The sequence below is a fragment of the Quercus lobata genome, chromosome 1 (genome assembly GCF_001633185.2).
Source record: "Quercus lobata isolate SW786 chromosome 1, ValleyOak3.0 Primary Assembly, whole genome shotgun sequence".
Taxonomy (NCBI): domain Eukaryota; kingdom Viridiplantae; phylum Streptophyta; class Magnoliopsida; order Fagales; family Fagaceae; genus Quercus; species Quercus lobata.
The window spans coordinates 20,168,215-20,184,866 of NC_044904.1; the positions used below are offsets into that span (position 1 = coordinate 20,168,215).

A 16,652-nucleotide genomic window follows, 5' to 3' on the forward strand; every position below is an offset into this window, starting at 1 on the left:
TTTAAAAATTAGAATATGTATAACATAAGTTGGAACCTCCTGCAAATATGGTAAGATTTGAACTGGTTCTAATTTGATAAATTTGTTTATCATCAAATAAAAAATTATGTAATTCAAATTCTACTCATCATGAAGTAGTAAACATCTTAAAAATTATATCATATCTATTCAAAATTGTTGTTAGGTAGCAAAATCTAAACACAATATTTATCCTTGTTCACGATTTTAAATTTTAAAAAATTATGATTTGCAGTTTAAAATTTAAATGTGGTAGTTGACCACCATGTGGTACCCACAAACGCAAATGACAACCAAATCCCACCTTTTCGAAACACACAGAGACACCCTTCATCAAATCCTGTCTTGTCTTTCCCACAGAATGGAGAAACGTATCATTTTACTGTTTGTGTGTATTTATTACTTAGATTTAGATTAGATTAGATTTTTTAATAAAGGCCCAAAAACGGGGACACATCCGTCATTTTGAGTTTTGAGCAGTGGCAAAACCGTAAACTTAAAAAATTAACATTGTCCCCTAGGGAGCCCCACCTAGTGGAGTTAGGCGAAACACGAGGCGCGAGTGACACAACCAATTCGACCCGACTCCCGAGCTTCCGCCAGAGCACTCAACGTCACTTATTAAATTAAAAAAAGAATAAAAAAAAAGAAAGAGTAACCGAACCCTATCCATTAATTGTCGAGCGCGACTACATAAATTTACACAACTTTTACTGCAAACTTATCACATGAAGACGAGTTATAATGATATTGATAGGTCCATATGAGGAGAAATTATACAGTTCTTTAGTGAATCATGTTATTTTTCTATTATTTGATTAAAAGATTTTTATTTATTTAAAATTATTGAGTCAGTAATCAATTTCTATTTAAATTTTTTTTTTAACTCAACAATTTTAAATAGGTATAAGTCTTTTAGTGGAATACTGGTCTATGTCACTTGTCTACCATATGGACCTTATAATTTCTCCCATATGAGACCACACTTTTACTATTCATTTTTTTATGCAAGATAGAAATTATATTCTAACCTAATTTATGACTATGTGTATATGTGTGTAAAACTCTTTCCTAGAGACTTAAACTCGGCCCTTATTCCATACTCTATAAACACTTATTTTTATAAAGTGACCATCACTTATTTTTATAAAATGACCATCACACCAATAATATACGATAATCACTCGTGATATGACAAGTTACACAACTTTTATAGTAATTAACTGCACGCCACTTCAAATTGACTCATCATTTTATTCAATTACGGTAAAAGTTATGGTTCTAAACTATTGCAATTAATTGCGGTAATCAAACTTTTTCATTAATGACACATAGCAATCTCAGCCGTGCATCACCATCGTAATAAAAATTACAGAAACGATGATAGATTGAGATGCAGAGGATCTGGGACTAGTTGCCTAGGGTTTAACGTAGTGGAGACTTGGGAGAGACAAAAGGTAAGTAGAAAATGACCGGATGACCCCACGTCACTGTAATATTTACAATTAAGTAATTTCACTCACTACTACTTTCTCTAATATAGGGTTGGTTTTGTTTGTTCTGGCTGATATCACGCAAACTTTTTGAGAGGCTGAGCGGAACAAAACAGACCACTCACCACTCTGCGTTGACAAGGTCCAGTGACGACTGACGAGTGAGTTAGTAAAAACCTCTCTCTCTTTTTCTAGTTTCCACCATTATTTAGAAGAGCAAACACTCTTTCTTTTTCACTGTTTTTCTCTTCTGCATTTTGGGTTTAGGTAAGGTCTAACAACTCCCTTTGGTTTTTTGGTAGTGTTTTTTTTTTTTTTCAAAACTGTTTTTGGTGTTTTCAGGTTTAGTATCTGTAATGCTGTGCCTTTTTTTTTTTTTTTTTTTTTTTGTGTGGGGTTTAAAGCTTTGTTTGGTTTGGGCTTTTTGGGTATTTCCTTTGTATGAGCTCGATCTGTGACTATTTTCTCGGTTTCTGCTTCTGGAAAGAATCTTCCTTGCTGTGATTTTTTCATTTTCTTCTTCAAATTAGAAAAAAAAAAAGTAATTTTTTTTAGGCCTGGTAAGAAGGTTTCAGTGACAGTCTATTGTGTCGTTTAGCACAGACTTTTTTGTTTTCTGAAAAAAGTTTTAAATTTTTTTTTTCTATTTTATGATCTTGGTTGCAGTAATATTGTTGTGGTCTTATGTTTGTGTTCTTCGAAAAATAATGGGTTTTTTTTCTAAAAAAAGGTTTATTTTGTGGTTTATGGTTTCGATCTGCGCTTATTTGCTCTGTTTTGGGTTTTGCTTGCAGAGTTTACTGAGGAATCTCCGAGACTTGGGCTTGGAAAAGCCGTTTGTTTTAGCTTTTTAAGGTAATATGTTGTTGTGAATGTACGATATTATTAATGTTCTTGCTTGCATGCCTGTTTGGGGTTAATGTGTTAGCATTTTCGTTATATGCTATGTGTTTGGGTAACTCTGTAATTAACAGTGCTTATCGTAAAAAAAATTTCCCTTTCTGGTTTGAGTTTGCTTGTTTTTTCTGTGTTGAGTAATTTTTTTTTTTTTTTCTGGGTTTATTGAACTTGATTTTGTTTCTTGTTTTAGTGTCTGTGACTTCATAAAGTTTAGAGACTGTTGTTTGGTGTTGCATGTGCTTTGTAACATAGTACTTTCTGTTCAGTCTTTTGGGTATGTAATGTTGGTTTGTTTGTTAGAGGCTTCTTCAGCTTTAATGGTTGAGTAATTTCTTTCTTCTTTAGCTGGTAATGTTTCCATATAATATGTGTGTTCTGTTTTCCAAATCTGCATGCCTGTTTTATGCTTGAATCTCTCTAGAAACTAGTGTTATTTAAATGTCATTTGCTGGGTTTGTCTGGTTATTTAAAGGTTTTCTAGCTTTATTATCTGTGATTTTAACATGCATTGTTTCTTTCTTTTGATTAGTTTAGCTTGCTTTTATGGTGTTAAATAAACTGTTTTACTTCTTGTTTGTCTGGGTTTGTTTTTGTTATGTACAACTACAAGCTATTTTTTACTTTTAGGGGTCCTAGTTTGTTGCTCAAAAATCTTTTTCACGCATGGTTTGTGTACTGCTTTGAAGGGTTCTGATCTGCAACTAAATTTTGCAGCTCCTGTTACCATTTTTTATTTTGGGTTTTCTTTTTTGGGGAACTTGCTTATGCTTTAACATAAAACTTGAAGTTCCAAAACCCGGAGTTTGAAGACCTTTTTTTATGATTATTTCTGCAGTATGCATTAAAAAGTCAATATAAATTGCGTTATTTGTTGGTCATGCATTTGTGCTGTATTTTCTGACGGTGGTAATAACCTCTTATGTGTATGAGTTTGGAAATTTGAGTACACCTTTGATGGGTTGAGTGTCAGAATCTGCTTTATTAGCCACTGAAAAATTGTTTTATTAGGATTGTCTTCTCTCAATGATGTTTACTTTAGTTGTCTGTTCTCTTGTTTTGTACTAAAGAATTTGTGTGCCTTATGGGACCATCTAATACCTATGAAAAAAGTATTGTTTATACCGTCTGGGGTGCTTCTGATGACATAATTTTTCTATTAAAACATGAATTTCACAGAAAATCTTATGAGCTCATAGGTTCATTCCTTTTAGTTATTACTTATTAGAACTTGGTTTGATTTGTAGCACCTTATTTAGGATTCCTGATACCACCTTTATGTTTTTATTATGCTGTGTAGGCATTTGGAGGGGTTATAACCGTTATATTTTAGTGTTCTGCCTGAAAGTTATGCAAAAGTAATTTCATGAGTTGATCTTGATGACAATAACTTTGGTTTATCAGATACCTGATTTATAGACACACACACACACACACACACATATACACACGCATATATGATAAATTTTTTTTTTTTTCATTTTCTTCTTAGGTTATGGATTCATTTGAGCCAGATGGTAATGGAGTAGCAAATGGGAATGGAGCAACAAATGGGAATGGAGCACAGGAGGCATTGCCACCTCCTCCCCCTGTTATTCCTCCAAATGTTGTTCCAGTCCGCGCAGAAGGAGACCAACCTCCTGAACCAGTTAAGAAAAAGGTTATGCGAGTTCCCATTGCTAGGCGTGGTCTTGCAAACAAAGGACAGAAGATACAACTGCTTACTAATCACTTCAAAGTTGGGGTCAATAATGTTGATGGCCATTTCTTCCATTATAGTGTATGTTCTGATTTTCTCATATACAACACCCAAGTTGGGTTTGGATGAAAATATCTCATTTTTGAACTTATTCTTGTATTTTGATTGCTGTGTGTTTTGAACAGGTTTCTTTGGCCTACGAAGATGGTCGCCCTGTTGATGGTAAAGGTGTTGGTAGAAAAGTGATTGATAGGGTGCAGGAGACTTATGATACTGAGTTAGCTGGAAAGGACTTTGCTTATGATGGGGAGAAGAGTTTGTTCACTGTTGGTCCACTTCCCCGCAACAAGCTTGAGTTTACTGTTGTACTTGAGGATGTCATATCAAATAGGTACATGCATGATTTATGATTGTTTTTATTCAAAATGTTCTGCATTTTTCTGAGCTCGTCTCTAATTTCTCTTGAATGTCCTTTCTGTCTAGAAATAATGGAAACAGTAGCCCTAATGGTCACGGAAGTCCTAATGAGGGTGACCGAAAGAGGATGCGGCGTCCTTATCAGTCAAAGACATTCAAAGTGGAGATTAGCTTTGCTGCAAAAATTCCCATGCAGGCCATTGCAAATGCCCTAAGGGGTCAAGAATCAGAGAACTCACAAGAAGCCCTAAGAGTGTTGGATATTATATTGAGGCAGCATGCAGCTAAACAGTGAGTAAATTATAATTATTTTAAAATTTTAATCTGTTTTTCTGCCCTTCTGCGTGTGTATTTTTAGTTCAATTCTATATCATATCATATTAACCATTTTGTTGCTGTTACAGGGGCTGCCTGCTTGTTCGTCAATCTTTCTTTCACAATGATCCAAAAAATTTTGCAGATGTTGGAGGTGGTGTTCTTGGCTGCAGAGGATTTCATTCAAGTTTTAGAACCTCCCAGGGTGGCTTGTCTCTGAATATTGGTAAGATCATTTACACTTCTATCTTTTTTTTACAATTTCTGAATCTATTCTTATGGTCGCTTGTTCTGTTTCCTATATGAATAGATGTATCAACTACCATGATTATACAGCCTGGACCGGTGGTGGATTTCTTAATTGCCAACCAGAATGTGAGAGATCCCTTCTCACTTGATTGGTCAAAGGTAACTAAATTATTGACTCAGCATCTTTCTTTTATTTTGGTTACTTGTTCCTTTCCCTATTCAATGCTATGTTGGTTGTTTGTATTAACAGGCTAAACGAACACTCAAAAATCTGAGGATTAAGACGAGTCCTGCCAATCAAGAGTTCAAGATAACTGGATTGAGCGAGAAGACATGCAAAGATCAAATGTATTTTATCTTTTTCCTTCATTGGTGTTGAAACTGGCCTGTCATTCTTTTTCTGCTCATCTAGCACCTAATTACAACCTGAACTCTTCCCCATTTGTAATGTAATTTTTAAGTATTTTCTATGCTATGCTGCTTGTAGGTTTACACTGAAGCAGAGAGGAAATGATGCTGATGGTGAACCTCAGACGATAGAAGTGACTGTCTATGATTATTTTGTTAATCATCGTGGTATAGAATTGCGATATTCTGGAGATCTACCATGTATTAATGTTGGGAAGCCAAAGCGCCCAACTTTCTTCCCTCTTGAGGTGAATAAATGATTATAGTTGTTTGGCTTAGTGCTACAAATATGAGTTCTTATTTAATGTGGTTTCTGTTGCTCCTTTGTTTTTTTTTTTCCAGCTTTGTTCATTGGTGTCCTTGCAACGTTACACAAAAGCTTTATCCACTCTTCAAAGAGCTTCACTAGTGGAAAAATCAAGGCAAAAGCCACAAGAGAGGATGAAGGTTTTGTCTGAGGTAGGTGTCTTGCTGAAATTGTGATGGATTTTGTTCTTACTGCCATATTCTCTTCTTACATTTTGGTCCTTGTTTTCTGTTGCAGGCTTTGAAATGTAACCATTATGATTCTGAACCGTTGCTACGTTCATGTGGCATTTCAATCAGTACTAGCTTTACTCAAGTTGATGGCCGTGTTCTGCCAGCCCCAAGGGTATTCTCTTTTATGTCGTAATGAAGTGGGCTACTGGTTGTGTAAATAGCCTTTGATTGAAATTAATAGTCATTGTTACCCTGGATTAGTCAAACTTTCCCTTATTCTCCTGTTTTCTCAACAGTTGAAAGTGGGCAATGGAGAGGATTTCTTTCCTAGGAATGGTAGATGGAATTTCAACAACAAGGTATTTCCTTTTTTTTATAAATACTAATTTTGATTCAGTGGTTCTTATGGTATTTTCAACATTTTGTGTAGAAATTAGTGCAGCCAACAAAGATTGAACGCTGGGCTGTAGTGAACTTCTCAGCGCGTTGTGATACACAAAGTCTTGTACGGGATCTAATTAAATGCGGAGATCTGAAAGGAATTGTAAGTATGTTCCTGATATGAATACTACAATGCCTTGTCTGGTAACTGATAGCTATCTTTCTTGCATTCTTGTAGCAAATAGATGCTCCATTCGATGTGTTTCAAGAGAATCCTCAGAATAGACGCGCTCCACCCATGGCCAGAGTGGAGAAGATGTTTGAGGATATACAATCAAAACTTCCTGGTGCTCCACAGTTTCTTCTATGCTTGCTTCCCGAGAGAAAAAACTCCGATCTTTATGGTAGAGTGATATGATCAATTCCTTTACTGACAGTATTAATTGCTTTGGAATGGTCTTGCAGTGCAAGTGTTTTCTAAATGAAATTTGTTTAATCTTAAGGTCCATGGAAGCGAAAGAATCTAGCTGAGTATGGAATAGTCACTCAGTGCATTGCTCCTACTAGGGTTAATGACCAATATCTTACCAATGTTCTTTTGAAGATCAATGCAAAGGTATGCTACTGTATGGGCTAGTCCATCTCTCTCTCTCTCTCTTTCATTCTGCTTCTGGTTCGAAATTGATTGTTGGGATACAGGACTGTTACTATTGTATTATCACACTTGTTCAATTTGCCCTTTTGTCTTGATTGTAGATGGGTGGTTTGAATTCATTACTAGCTGTTGAACACACTCCTTCAATCCCATTGGTTTCCAAGGCTCCCACCATCATACTTGGGATGGATGTGTCTCATGGCTCTCCTGGGCAGTCTGATGTACCATCAATTGCTGCGGTAATATATACTGTCTTTGGCATATCTTTCGGAATAAGTATTTTGCTGTTCAAATTTTGCAATTCCCAGTGTTTTCTATGGGGGTAAATATATACTATTGAAGAGCTGTTTATACACTTAATCAAAATCTATTTCCATTGGAAACAGTTCTTATCTACTAAATTTGTTGTAATTCCTTTTGTAAAAACTCAGGTGGTCAGCTCAAGGCAGTGGCCATTGATTTCTAAATATAGGGCATCTGTTCGGACACAGTCCCCGAAGGTTGAAATGATAGATTCCTTATTTAAGAAAACATCTGAAACTGAAGATGACGGCATAATGAGGTGGTGTTTCTATCTTAATCTAATGGGTGGGGTTGGTGTTAAGGGGTTAGGTGGCATGTTCAAATTTTGCCAATAAAAAAAGAGAGGAAAATATCAATAAATAAACAATCAAATATTTAAAAAGAGCATGGTGAAGGGTTAAAAAGTCAGTGAGCTCTAGCTCCAATATAACTTCCCTTGTAAGAGCAAGGTGGAGGGTTAAATCTTTGAGTTCCAAGATGCATCAGGTGCATGTATAATTATTAATTAAAAAAGGATAAAATGAAAATGAAAGTTTTCCTGCTGATTCTCAGATTAGAAGATTAAGTGACATCTAATTGGAACCTCATTCTTTCCTCCCCTTTCAGGGAGCTTCTGCTGGACTTCTATACAAGCTCAGGGAAAAGAAAACCAGATCAGATTATCATATTCAGGTTTGTCACTCCCTAAGTTTTTCATTTTTGTTAGTATTAATGCTTCAATTTTCCTATATCAAGTCAGATTTTTATTGGATTTAGGGATGGAGTCAGTGAATCGCAATTCAACCAAGTGTTGAACATTGAACTGGATCAAATCATTGAGGTTCTCTAACCCCCAACCAGTCCTCTTGAATTATATCTTTAAAAGCTGCAACTTTGCTTTATTTGTGTGCTGGTTTTGTTCATTGAACTGGATCAACTTAATGTTTGTTACTGTTTCTAGTCCTGCAAGTTTCTCGATGAGAAGTGGAACCCAAAGTTTGTGGTAATTGTTGCACAGAAAAACCACCATACGAAATTCTTCCAGCCTGGATCTCCTGATAATGTTCCACCTGGTGAGCAAGCTCGCCTAAGTTTCTGTAGATTACTCCATTATGGTATCCAATATTAAGCTTGAGGATTTGTTCATCTTTCTTCTGTCCAATCTTTTGTGCAGGAACTGTTATAGATAACAAAGTTTGTCATCCACGAAACAATGATTTCTACCTATGTGCACATGCTGGAATGATTGTCAGTATCAATTTGTTTACTATTACCTGATTGTCGGATTAATTTCCTGATCTCTTTTTGTGATATCAAGAAATCAATGTACCGACTTCTTTTGATCTTCTGTTGCAACAGGGTACCACGAGGCCTACGCATTACCATGTCCTGTTAGATGACGTTGGTTTTTCAGCAGATGATCTACAGGAACTTGTGCATTCCCTGTCATATGTGTGAGTAGATATTTGGCCTTAATGATTGCTTCAATTGCTTGTTTTGAGCTAGAGTAAGCTGGTACAATCCTTCTAAATTATATTTGTGCTAAATGCAGGTACCAGAGAAGCACCACTGCCATTTCTGTAGGTAATGCAGAGTTGATCATTGCCCGCTGATGCAATCAACTAAATTCATTTACCCAGCTTTATGATTGTAGTGGATTTTGATTTATTATTTGACTTGGTTCCTGAATCGTACTACTGACTCATTTAGTGTAATTAAATCCCAAAATTAGTTGTATTCTTTTGTTATCTAAATTTTTTTCACTGCCTGCAGTTGCTCCTATATGTTATGCACACTTGGCAGCCACCCAAATGGGACAGTTCATGAAATTTGAGGAGTTATCTGAGACATCCTCAAGCCATGGTGGAGTGACTTCTGCTGGAGCTGTTCCTGTCCCGCAACTTCCCAGATTGCAGGAGAACGTGTGCAACTCGATGTTCTTTTGTTGAGAGGCTTGTACCCTCTGCCTATGAAAAATGACAGTAGTATTATGAACACATGGTCTGTATATAGCCGTAGTTTTTGGTGTGGCCTCCCCTGGCTGTGGAGACGTTGGACCACCTTTTTGATATGTTGATGTCTAGGCCTGTCAGTGGTACCTCTTAATTTTCTGCACTTATATGCTGCTGCTTGTACTGTGGCCATCCTAGTAACTTGTATCTACTGACTGTGTGAAGTCTAGTTACTGATGGTTTTGTTTTGGAATCATAGACCTGGGTTTGATCTGGATGGCCAGTTACAGAAGTTTATCTTTTTGTAGCATTTATCAATTTGGTTATGAAATGAATGTGGGGAGCCACATGGTGATTTTACTTATCTTCGGAAGGGTGCTATGGCTGAATTTTATTCTTATTGTCATAGTATGGAAAGAATGACTTCTGACCCTGCCTTATTACAGGATTACTTTAATGATAAAATTAGCTAATTTATGTGAGTGGCATTTAATCACTGCCACCGTGATGCAATTGGATGGCTATGTTAAAATTGAAATCTGCTTCAGAACAAGAGAACCGAAAAATTGAAATGGTGATCATCTTAATTCATATGTTTGCCATAAAAGTTAAAAGTTTCCACAACAAAGCAAAGAGCCAACTCCTATTTGGTGGGAGCTTCTTCGTGGGTTGAAGCTACTTTGAAATCCTCAGAATTTATATGTATTTGAAGAGGAAGGTCCAGACTAGTGCGGTTGCAATTAGCTCAAGTTGGATGTTTCTGCTGATATCTGCGGCAGAAGTTTTATGCACTACAATTGGTACTGCTGGTGGGGCTTGGTAATTGTGAACCAGAATTTCAACTTTCATTCCCTTGAAGCAATATCCTCTTCCGCTGAGGAAGTAATATGGTCTTGCCTCTGTGAGATTGAACACATCGCGACCGCCCCTTGTGATATTCTTCATGAAGCCTTTGTCAATGCACTTTTCATAGCTAGTCTTGTTCACCTCCAAAACATTGTAGAGGTGCTTATCAAACCCAAAGTCTTGAAATTGCAAGAAAAAAAAAAGGGTCAAAATTAGTTTGAGATATTAGTGAATGAGAAAAAGAGAGAACTTACAGAGCCAGTCACCCACAAAGAACTGCTCGCGGCTCGACCAATCTGTGAAGTTAATGTTGGGTGCCCAAGTGTATCTTCCACCTCCAACCCTGTGGAGTACTGGGTCTCTGCAATTTGCGGAAAATATTCCCATCATAATGACAATCAAGCACAAAACCACTTTCCTAAAATTCTCCATTTTCAACAGCCTAATTCTCCAAGAGCACAAGTCCTTGCAGAAGGGTTCAAGAAGCACATTCACATGCATATCTCATGCGTAAAGGCGCCAGTGCTAATCTCTAATTCATTTACTTGGCATTTGGCAGAAGAATCTAATGCTTTTTAGCATGAACTGACTAGCTGGGTTTGGAATTCTTTTTGCTGAATACTTGGGTTTGGAATTGTGCTAAACCAAATGCTGCTCACGTCGGCTATTTGGGCCTCATGTGGCCTACTTTTTAGTGGACATCTACAAAGAAAATACAATGAACAATATTATTTACATTGGCTGCGAGCATCTTGGCATCACATCGAATATGAAAACGTAAAAGAGATCTTGCATTATTGGAGACATTTAAACAAAGAACACTAAATGACCCTCTACGATGCATACATGTTACCTCTCAAGGTTGCATACATTATTTATTTTCTTAAGGGGGTTAATTGGCCAAGAAACAAGCTACTAATAAACTAAAGAAGGTTATGTGAAAAAAATCTATCCCTTACGTTCAATGTTTGAAAATCTTAAGGTATAAAATATCTTTCGTTTCCAATGTAGGGCTTGTAATATTAAGTCCCATTTTCTTTTTAACAAATGATAAAATAAGAATGTTACACTGAAGATTTACATGGTACTAACAGTTGAAAAATTGGCAAGAAAGAAGTCTTTAAAAGATTTACATGATAATTGACAAATTAACAAGAAATCTTTGTAAATCTTTCCTAAGCTATCGAGTGGGGTGCACACTCGTTAGAGGGAGAACTTCACTATGTGTAAATAATTTTACGAAGTTATCAAACTCCATACGTGATTATCAAAAATAAATTTTCGAGTATCCTAATTTGTATAACACATAACTTCTTCTTCTTCTTTTTTCTTTCTTTTTATTTTTTAAGAATATATTTAACACATACAGCTTAATTGACATACAAGGTACTCTATATATAAATAAAAAGAAATACAACAGGATTTTTCTCCCTCAGCTCCTCAGCCAATTGCCTTCAAACTAAGATCACAGTCAAGCTTGGATTCCATCTCAGTTTCTAGAAAAACCACAGAAGAATTAAAGGATCTTGCTCGCCAATTAATAGTAAACAGTATCCTTATTGACAAAAGAAGACAAAACAAGTAAACAGTATCCTAACAAAACACTATTTATGAACAGTCCCGTCGCACTGAAAATTCTCACTTAGCTTCAACCGTAAAAAATTAGATTTGCTTTTAGTGTATTTCACCACAGTAAAAGCAATTCACTATTGAAATTTCTGGGAGCTTCAAAGGATCCAATGCTTCCATGGTCTCTATAATTTAGAAGCCCGAAGGCATTCAATTTTTTATTACCAGTTTTATCATTTTGTTCCAGAGTTCTAAACAGGAGAACTTTTAGGTTTTAGGAACTCTACCAACCTTATTGTAAACAGTTTAAATATGTGCTCAAGCTTTCAGTTATGCACTTATTTGTATTGCAACTTTGTAAGTTTTATCATCAGTAATATAAAGTGTTATATATATATATATATATATATATATACACATACATACTATCTTACTTGACAACTTGGACACCCACTGAAACTGCTATATACAAGTTGTTCACAAATTTCACCATGTAAAAGCTAAAGACTCAAGTAACAGTATTTATTTAGGTGTATTACTTCATATATTCTTTCTTTCTTTGTTTTTTCCTTTTCCTAACAGGAAAAGGGCGGGGGCAACGGGGGTGGGTGAATATTCCTACTAGAATATACTTGGAGTATTGTTATTATCATTGTAATGTTAATCAAAATTATTTAATTCTTTAGATATTTTTCAGTTTAGTGTTGTTACTTGTTAGTTATTAAAGTTTTTTAATTTGATTCTATTTATTTTATATTAAATAGCCTTATCTATACTGCTATTTAAGAGTTTCTCTTATTTGGACTGAATATTTTTTTGATTCCAAAATACTCATATACTCAACGTTTAAGTTGGGAGAAAACTTGGAGACAACCCAGTAAAAGTATATGCCTACAAAACAAGATTACTCTCCCACTAATCCATATCTTCAATGATTCTATCCAAAACTAGGGATGTGCAAAATATCCACTTAACTTGCTGATCCATTCGACCTGCTTGCCTCGTGCGGGTCATTAAGTTAGGTAGTTTGGGTTGGGCGAGTTAGACCCCCAAAATTGCAGATTGGGTTAAGTTATGGATTGAAAATTTGCCAACCTACTACAATCCGACCCGCCCGCTTAATTTATATATATATATGTTTGTTTTTAGACCCCTTAAAACACAATTGGATTAACCTAGTTAATTAGCCAAGTTATTATTTAGTCCAAATTTCAGATCTAGGTTATCACAATCAAACAATCATATTATGCATAGCAGCGGAAATATAAATAACACAATAATATGATGACCCAGGAAACCACACTAGTAAAAACCTGGGGAGGATTTAACCTAACTATTCTCAAGGTAAACCTGAATTCACTATGAAAGAATCGAAATTTTACAGTAGAAACTTATTGACACGACTACGTGCAAGCTCTGAGACCACAAACTCCTTCTTTTTTGGATTCTCCGGCAAGTACAAGCACACCTGCTTGTGTTTCTTTAAGCTTCTATGGCAGCAACTGAATGATTATCAAGTTCTTGAACGAATCTCCTCTTGATAACCCTAAACTTGTGTAAAAGAAAACTCCTCACAGATCTCACAAGAGATTTACACAAACCGCAATATGAGCAACTTCTAAAACGTGGTTAGGGTTTGCCTTATATACCTAGGGCAAAAACATAAAACCCTAAACGTTTTAATGAATTAGGGCTGAGTTGGAATTCTATAGAAAAACGCATTCTGCCCGAATTTCGATTGATCGAGCCTAAGCTTCGATCGATTAAGCCAGGCCGAAATGCACTATCAATTCTGCATCAGCTTGAATCTAACTTTACATAAAAGACACAACTTTGAGCAAGTTTAAACACGACTAAACAACCTGTTTTGATCATGGTTTGTCAACAATACACATTAGAGTTTTAAATATATTAGTTCCTAAGTCTTTAGAACCTAACAAACTCCCCCTTTAACAATCCGTGACAAAATACAACTAAAAACTCAAAGTTTACAAAGAAAAGCCCTTTACAAAAAATGCTCATTATAACAAATCCAATCCTAACTACTATCCATTAGTTGCAAGTGTAGATAGCAGCTCAATTGAATCAACCTGTATATTTCCTAAAACACTAAACAAAACGCATAAATGTATGTGTGGAAAATACAAGTAAACAAAATAAGTTCTTGATTTCACTCAACACAAAATAAAGACATATATCAATGAATAACTCATAAATATAAATCAATAAGCAGTGAATCAAGAAACATATAAAACAAAAAAAAAAAAAAAAATGTATCTCCCCCTAACATGAATAGCCCAATAAAAATACATCAAGAGCTAAAAAGGTAAATACAAAGTGAAGCACCTAGATACAATCTAATCTCCACAAGCTCCAACAAACAAAAAACAACTCTCCCCCTGAATGGTTAAGACATGATTCAACGTACGTCGAATGTTTGAATCATCTGAAGTAGTCGATTGAGGAACATCAACATCAGCATCAGCAGCAGCACCAGATGCCTCAGCCGTAACAGCACCTGTAGAAGAGGGAGGAGAGAGTATAGCACTAGAAGACTCACCTTTAGGACGTGAAGAGCCAACTCTCAAGTGAGCAGCCCTTTGCCTAAGGAAGGTGGCACCTATGGGGGCTATAACATGTACGGGCTCACCAGCAGGGAAATCAACTAAACTGAGAAGCAACAAAATCCTATGAATGAAAATAGGATGGATAAGAGCATGAGTAACGGCAGAATTCCTATGAACTTCGTTCAAAAAACGAAGAAATAGATGAAGAAAACTAATAGACGTACCAAAAAACTAATAGAGCATGAGCATGAGGTGACAAACGGAATGCATTATTTGCTGACGTGACTAATAAAATAATAATAAAAAAATATATTTAACATTTTTTAAATGTCACATCAGCATTTAAATTAATAAAAAAAAAACCAACTCAGAATTTTTTTTAAAAAAAAAAGTAAATTAAATTTAAAAAAACCTTAAATCTAATTTAAACTAAAATAATTTCTTAAAAAAATCAGAAATCATTATCTTTTTAATTCTTTTTGATTTTGTTTTTATTTTTCTTTAACCCCATCAACTTAAAAAAAAAAAAAAAAAAAAAAAAATCCCTACACTGAAAGACTAATCTCAAATTCTCTCACTCTCTTCACGCTCAATGGATAGAGTCTCTCACTCTCCACTGTCCATGGCCGGAGCTCACTCACCCTTCATCTTGAGGTAGAAGACCTTCGAGTCGCCGGTGGTGGCGGAGGGGATGAGTTTGGTGTCAAGGAGCTTGAGGATTCCGTCGCAGATGTTGGAGAGCTCCGACTTGATCTTGGATCTGTAGTCCCGGATCATGGACACATGGTCCTCGTTGCCGCGGCTCTCCTTCTGCTCGATCGAGGAGATGATGCACCACGATGCTCGCCTCGCGCCGATCTTGTTCTTGTACGCCATGGAGAGAAGGTTTCGCTCCTCGACGGTGAGCTCCTCGCTCTCCACCACCGCCGAGACCTTCTCCATGAACTCCACCATCGTCTTGTACCACTAGGCTTGCTCGGAAAGCTTCACCATCTCCTCTTTGATTGGTGCTTTAATCTGTTCATGTGGGTTTCGGATTGCAGGATCGGTGGCGATGTGGCTCGATCGGTGGGTTTCTGATCTGTTCACTTGTTGTTGGGTTTGTCTTTTTTCATGTGGATTTGATGATTTTTCTGGGTTTATGGGTTTGATTTGTTGGAGGTTTCGGTGGAGGATAGGGATTTTGTATGTATTTTAAGCATTGGTTTATTAAATGTGAGTTATTTTAGTGTTTGGTTTGAAAGAAAATCTTGATTTTCTAGGGAAAATGTTGATGATTGTTTAAGGAAAATTTATGAGGTTGGTTGGGTTTGTTGTTATTGTGAGCCGAATTGGCTGGGTTTGTGTGTGATTGTTTCATAAGAAAATTTCTGGTTTTGGGTGGAAAGAAAATGTTGTGATGAAGATCTTAGGCATCGGCTTTTTAGATGTGAATTTTTTCAGTGTTTGGTGAAATTTTCTGGGAAAGATGTTGAATGCCCAGGAACTTTGTGTTCTTGAGTTCTTGTGATCTAGGTTCATGTTCTTGAGTTCTTGTGTATTCCTGCTCAAATCTGAAACTATGTATTTTTATTTTTTTAAAATTCATAAATTAATTTTTTTAAATTAGACGTTGACATGGCATGCTGAGGTGGTTTTTTATTATTATTTTATTAGATACATCAGCCAACAGTAAATTCCATTTGTCACGTATGCATTTTCTGTTACTAGGATGACGATAGGGGCAAAAAAAAAAAAAAAACGATTTTCTGAAATCAGGGACCGACCTATGAATGAAATCAATTTAGGAATCAAATTGACAATAGGCCCAAAATGTAGGGACCAAAAGTGTATTTTCACCTTAAATAATCAAAAAAATGATAAAAATAAGTTTATCTAAATAAATTCTTAGTATAGAATCAAACTTAAATATATATGAAATGAAATATGTTCCTTAAATTTTTTATCATCGATTGTGAAGTTGTAAAAACTTCATCATTTCAGTGTTTCAAAGAAATGCTTGCAAGCACAAACCGATTGTGAAGAGATTAGGCTTATTATAAGAAAAGAAAAATATATATAAAGAGGTTTAGGAGCAATCTTGTAAAAACAAAATCACCCTAGATACTCTTCCACTTTTTTTTTCCCCTCAAAAATTTATGCTTGGGTCAAAAAGTGTGGGCGTGATAGAGATTCCCCCATCTCGCTCCGTCCATTTAGCCCAATAAACTTATCTTATGAAAATGAAGAATTACCGCAAAAGTCATCCATGGTCCATGGGATTACTTAGATTTATATAATATAGTATTTAAAAAGAGTGAATAAGAGAGGGTAAGCTGCATTCAGAAAAAAGTAGAGAAACTAATTTCATCCAAAAAAAAAAAGAGAGAGGGTAAGCTGCAATATGGTTCTTCGAGCATTCCTGTTTTCTTTCCTAAAATTTTC

General features: G+C 35.7%; 3 protein-coding genes across 7 annotated transcripts; 1 reads left to right on the forward strand and 2 right to left on the reverse strand.

The window, feature by feature from the left end:
- The first annotated feature begins 1,566 nt into the window (after positions 1-1,566).
- Positions 1,567-9,610, forward strand: LOC115982515 (protein argonaute 4-like). 4 transcript variants are annotated; one of them, XM_031105136.1, is made up of 24 exons: positions 1,567-1,672; positions 2,306-2,366; positions 3,901-4,188; positions 4,293-4,498; positions 4,591-4,815; positions 4,929-5,065; positions 5,150-5,247; positions 5,339-5,436; positions 5,576-5,744; positions 5,839-5,955; positions 6,041-6,148; positions 6,273-6,335; positions 6,407-6,520; positions 6,596-6,761; positions 6,861-6,973; positions 7,114-7,251; positions 7,444-7,574; positions 7,922-7,987; positions 8,072-8,135; positions 8,256-8,367; positions 8,469-8,542; positions 8,654-8,748; positions 8,847-8,878; positions 9,068-9,610. In XM_031105136.1, the coding sequence occupies exons 3-24, from the start codon at positions 3,904-3,906 to the stop codon at positions 9,241-9,243; spliced, it is 2,787 nt and encodes a 928-aa protein (XP_030960996.1). In that variant the 5' UTR covers positions 1,567-1,672; positions 2,306-2,366; positions 3,901-3,903; the 3' UTR covers positions 9,244-9,610. The 4 variants fall into 4 exon arrangements, with proteins under 4 accessions (XP_030960996.1, XP_030961012.1, XP_030961020.1 ...); XM_031105152.1 differs by having other exon boundaries at positions 1,581-1,676; XM_031105160.1 differs by having other exon boundaries at positions 1,595-1,680.
- Positions 9,611-9,734: 124 nt separating this feature from the next.
- Positions 9,735-10,831, reverse strand: LOC115982539 (lamin-like protein). The gene is made up of 2 exons (XM_031105168.1): positions 10,347-10,831; positions 9,735-10,271 (listed from the first exon to the last, which is right to left on the reverse strand). Exons 1-2 carry the CDS (start codon positions 10,591-10,593, stop codon positions 9,943-9,945), a joined length of 576 nt encoding a protein of 191 aa, XP_030961028.1. The 5' UTR covers positions 10,594-10,831; the 3' UTR covers positions 9,735-9,942.
- Positions 10,832-13,978: 3,147 nt separating this feature from the next.
- LOC115985924 (14-3-3-like protein) lies at positions 13,979-15,794 on the reverse strand. 2 transcript variants are annotated; one of them, XM_031108884.1, is made up of 2 exons: positions 14,870-15,794; positions 13,979-14,331 (listed from the first exon to the last, which is right to left on the reverse strand). In XM_031108884.1, the coding sequence occupies exons 1-2, from the start codon at positions 15,180-15,182 to the stop codon at positions 14,327-14,329; spliced, it is 318 nt and encodes a 105-aa protein (XP_030964744.1). In that variant the 5' UTR covers positions 15,183-15,794; the 3' UTR covers positions 13,979-14,326. The 2 variants fall into 2 exon arrangements, with proteins under 2 accessions (XP_030964744.1, XP_030964696.1); XM_031108836.1 differs by having other exon boundaries at positions 13,979-14,349.
- Positions 15,795-16,652: the final 858 nt, after the last annotated feature.